The following is a 3,855-nucleotide window of genomic DNA, read 5'->3' as shown; positions in this document are numbered from 1 at the left end:
TCAGATCATGTATGAGATGTGCCAAGTGGAAGAGAAAACAGACTGGGCTCCTAGATCCGGAGGCGGATGGGGGGGAGTCTGTGTAAAATCGTTTGCCATTACCATGGCTAAATACTTGAGAAATCGGCTAACCTAGCTCACCATTTTGGAAGGTGAAAATCCAGGAATCAGTAGTGCTGTTAAGTCAGTAATGACCTCTTGGTCCACGGCATCTTGCTGGAAGCACATGTAAGAGAGACCACATGGTGGGATAGGAAGCCTGACAATGGGAAGAGCCTAGTCTTGCTCTTGTATAATAACCTGTGCTCATGGGAACTAATAGGGATCCCAGAGAACTATGTTAATCCATTATGAGGGCAGCACCCAAACAACCCAAAACAACCCCCCCTTGGTGTCATTTCTTAAAAGCTCAGTTTTCTCGCTCTAAGGACCAGATCTTTGGCATATGAACTTCTAGAGGACAAATGATAGCCCCATCAGAGTAGAGGTCATCTGGTAAGAAGTGCACATGTGACAATGTGCAGCTCTTGGCAGAGGAGGGCAAATGGTCATGAGGAGATAGATAGGAGGTGGTTCAATGGCTGAGTCATAATGAAAAAGCTGAAGCTGGGAGCTGCTGTGGAGATTATATGGGTTCATGTTGTCCAGGTTGGACAGGACATATGGCAAAAACATAGCCTAATGTTGTAACTCAGATGGTAGGCCTAGAATCCAACCCCATCCTTGTATTGTGCCCATGAGTGAGCTACACCAGTTCTCCAAGGCTCAATTTTCTCCTTCGTAAGGCGATGATCATAATGGGACTTACCTCAGTGGTTTGCTGTGCCTATGAAGGTGTCTCCATAGCCTCAGGCACACTGTGATCCCCAGAGTCAAAGCTGTTGTGATATCAGCATTGGGAGAACCAGTGGGGAACGCCAATTATAAAGTGCTATTGAAATATGAATTGTTACTCCTATTCTGATGTGAGGTTGCGCAGACTGGAAAACACTGGAGCCTACAGTCTTCTACTGGAGGCGTCTACCCAGGACCAGGAGTCACTATAGACAAGGAAGCAGAAATGGACAGTATTCGACCTGGAGCCTCAAAAGAATCAAAAATGAGGCTGGGCAATCCAGAAGAAACAAGCGAAGGTGGCACCAACGGTAAGGGAGGGAAGGGAAAGCATTGTCTGAGGGGTTTACATGGAGTAGGTGACAGGGTTGAACCAAGCAGAGGAAGTAGTAAAGGTTACCTGTGCCCACACACTGCTTGGTCTTCTGTTGAGTTGATTTGTTTAAATGAAGACATCATCCATCAGTCTTCATTCACCATCCCCAAGAATGGCATCAGGATTCTTTGGAGTACGTGATCTGAACTAATTTTTTTTTGCGGGGGCGGGGGGTTCTTTTTGCTTTTTTTTTTTTTTAGATACTTTTTAAATTTACTGTTTTGTCTTGTCCAGTAATGTGACTTCTCTGATTGTTGATTTTGTGAACACAGCCCCGGCCAAAGGGAAAGTGTTTGATTCTTTGGTAAACAACACACTCAGCAAACTCAAAGAGGAGCCTGCGGTCCTCCAGCAGAGCCAGCGCAGTGATGACCTTCCCAGCTCTTCAGCAGATATCATCCAATCCAAGCAAAGCAGTGCTCCCAAGCCCGTAGCAAAACCCATCCAGTCCAAGCAGGGTGATAATCCCAAGCTCCTGACTAAACCACTCATGCCCAAGCAGGGAGGGAGCCCCAAGCCCTCAGTAAAAGCCATCCAGCTCAAGCGAGATGACAGCCCCAAGCCCTCAGTGAAACCCACCCAGCTCAAGCAAGATGACAGCTCCAAGCCCTCAGTGAAACCCGCCCAGCTCAAGCAAGATGACAGCTCCAAGCCCTCAGCGAAACCCGCCCAGTTCAGGGTGGGCAACAGCTCCAATCCCTTACCAAAATCCATCCAGCCTAAAGAAGATGACATTCCCAAACTGTCAACAAAAGCCATCCAACCCAAGGAAAGTGACATTCCCAAACTGCCCACAAGACCCATCCAACCCAAGGAAAGTGACATTCCCAAACTGCCTACAAGAGCCATCCAGCCCAAGGAAAGTGACATTCCCAAACTGTCAACAAGACCCATCCAGCCCAAAGACAGTGATGTTCCCAAACTGCCTACAAGACCCATCCCGCCCAAGGAAAGTGACATTCCCAAACTGTCAACAAGACCCATCCAGCCCGGGGAAAGTGACATCCCCATACTGCCTACAAGACCCATTCAGTCTGGGGAAAATAGCATCCCTATGCTCTCAACAAAACCCATTCCCACCAAGGAAGACGCCATCTCCAAATCCTCTGTAGAAGCCGTGCCACCAAAGGAGGGAGCCATCCCCAAGTCCTCAGAGGAAACCACCTACTCCAAGCAAAGAGCCACTCCTGAGTCTTCAAAAGAAAGCATCCGCTCCAAAGAGGAGGCCAACCCCAAGATCTTAGAAGAAGGTATCTCTGCCAAGGTAGGAGCCATGGGTAAGCCTTCAGGAGAAATCAAAGAAGGGACGACCTTGAAGCTCTCCAAAGAAGGCATTCCCTCCAAGGAAGGCATTCCCTCCAAAGAAGGCATCCCCTCCCAGGAAGGCACTTCCCCCAAGCTCTCCAAAAAAGGCATCCCCTCCAAGGAAGGCATCCCCTCCAAAGAAGGCATCACCCCTGGGGTCTCAAAAGAAGGCATCCCCTCCAAGGAAGGCATCCCCTCCCAGGAAGGCATCCCCTCCAAAGAAGGCATCCCCTCCAAAGAAGGCATCACCCCCGGGGTCTCAAAAGAAGGCATCCCCTCCCAGGAAGGCACCAACTCGGAGCCTCCAGCTGACACCATGGAGCCCAAGGAAGACACCACCCCCAAGTCCAGATCAGAACCTCGCCTCTTTCAGAAGCCGGCCACCTTCACTTTCTCAGAAGACAGCATCCAGCTGGAGGAGGAGAGTATCCTGAAGCTTCAGGAGGAGATAGAGACCATCCATGCCATCCATGCAGATCTGGTGAAAGTGATCCTGAGCAAAGAGGACTTTGAGGCCTCACTCAGGGAGGCTGGGGAAAGGCTGGTGGCTGTGGACTTCTCGGCTATGTGGTGCGGGCCATGCAGGGCCATTAGGCCGCGCTTCCATTCCCTGTCCCTGGAGCATGATGACGTGGTATTCCTCGAAGTGGACGCTGATGACTGTGAGGAGATCATAAAGGACTGTGAGGTCACTTGCCTCCCAACCTTTCAGTTTTATAAACAAGAAAAAAAGGTGGGCGAGTTTAGTGGTGCCCTTATAGAAAAACTTGAAGCCACCATTAATGAATTAAAGTAATTGTATCCTCTTTAAACACTGCAAAGAGTCAGCAGTTCAAAGCTTGTGGTTTTGTTTTGAATTGATTGAAAATATCAAGTATAACACAATTTGCATTTTCACTAAATGCAAATTAGAAATGTTCACTCTGTGAAAACTCAAAGCTGTAATGCACATGGTGACACATTTTCGTCACTTGAAGAGTGTGACCTTCAGGAATCTCTTTGGTGAAAATCAGAAGTCCTGCTGTCTTCTGATTTCCTGTTCTGACTTATTTTTATTTGCCCACAAAAATTTCATTCATTTAATGGTTGCACCAACATTAGGAATTTAGGTATTTCTTCTGTAGAAGTATATAATTCAAAACTTGAATGGGATAAAAATCCCTGGGGATTCTGCTAAGATACTTTTGGAAATAAAGAATTCGAAAGTCACATGTAACCCCTTGTGTGCCGGAAGTGCCAGTCAGCTGTTTCTCCCATGTGACGTGGTAGTGGCAGAGCTGAGACTCCAGCTGGATTTCTAGCTTTCAAGTCCAGGGTTCCTCCTACTAATCCATGCTCAC

At 47.9% G+C, this 3,855-nt stretch overlaps 1 protein-coding gene across 1 annotated transcript; it reads left to right on the top strand.

Annotated features, from left to right (window-relative positions):
- Positions 1-736: 736 nt before the first annotated feature.
- On the top strand, positions 737-3,323 carry TXNDC2 (thioredoxin domain containing 2). The gene is made up of 4 exons (XM_040979242.1): positions 737-740; positions 1,029-1,145; positions 1,322-1,343; positions 1,445-3,323. The coding sequence occupies exons 1-4, from the start codon at positions 737-739 to the stop codon at positions 3,309-3,311; spliced, it is 2,010 nt and encodes a 669-aa protein (XP_040835176.1). The 3' UTR covers positions 3,312-3,323.
- The last annotated feature ends 532 nt before the right edge of the window (positions 3,324-3,855 follow it).

This window comes from Ochotona curzoniae, unplaced genomic scaffold (assembly GCF_017591425.1).
Source record: "Ochotona curzoniae isolate NIBS_2020 unplaced genomic scaffold, NIBS_Ocur_1.0 contig_3176, whole genome shotgun sequence".
NCBI classification, from domain to species: domain Eukaryota; kingdom Metazoa; phylum Chordata; class Mammalia; order Lagomorpha; family Ochotonidae; genus Ochotona; species Ochotona curzoniae.
This window is presented reverse-complemented; position numbering and strand designations above follow the sequence as displayed.

What these genes read in the sequence shown, in the direction of transcription:
- TXNDC2 (XM_040979242.1), top strand. An exon ending in AAGCGAAGGTGGCACCAACG is followed by an intron (nt 1,146 to 1,321) that starts GTAAGGGAGGGA and finishes ACCATCCCCAAG; the next exon opens with AATGGCATCAGGATTCTTTG. An exon ending in TGGCATCAGGATTCTTTGGA is followed by an intron (nt 1,344 to 1,444) that starts GTACGTGATCTG and finishes TGTCTTGTCCAG; the next exon opens with TAATGTGACTTCTCTGATTG.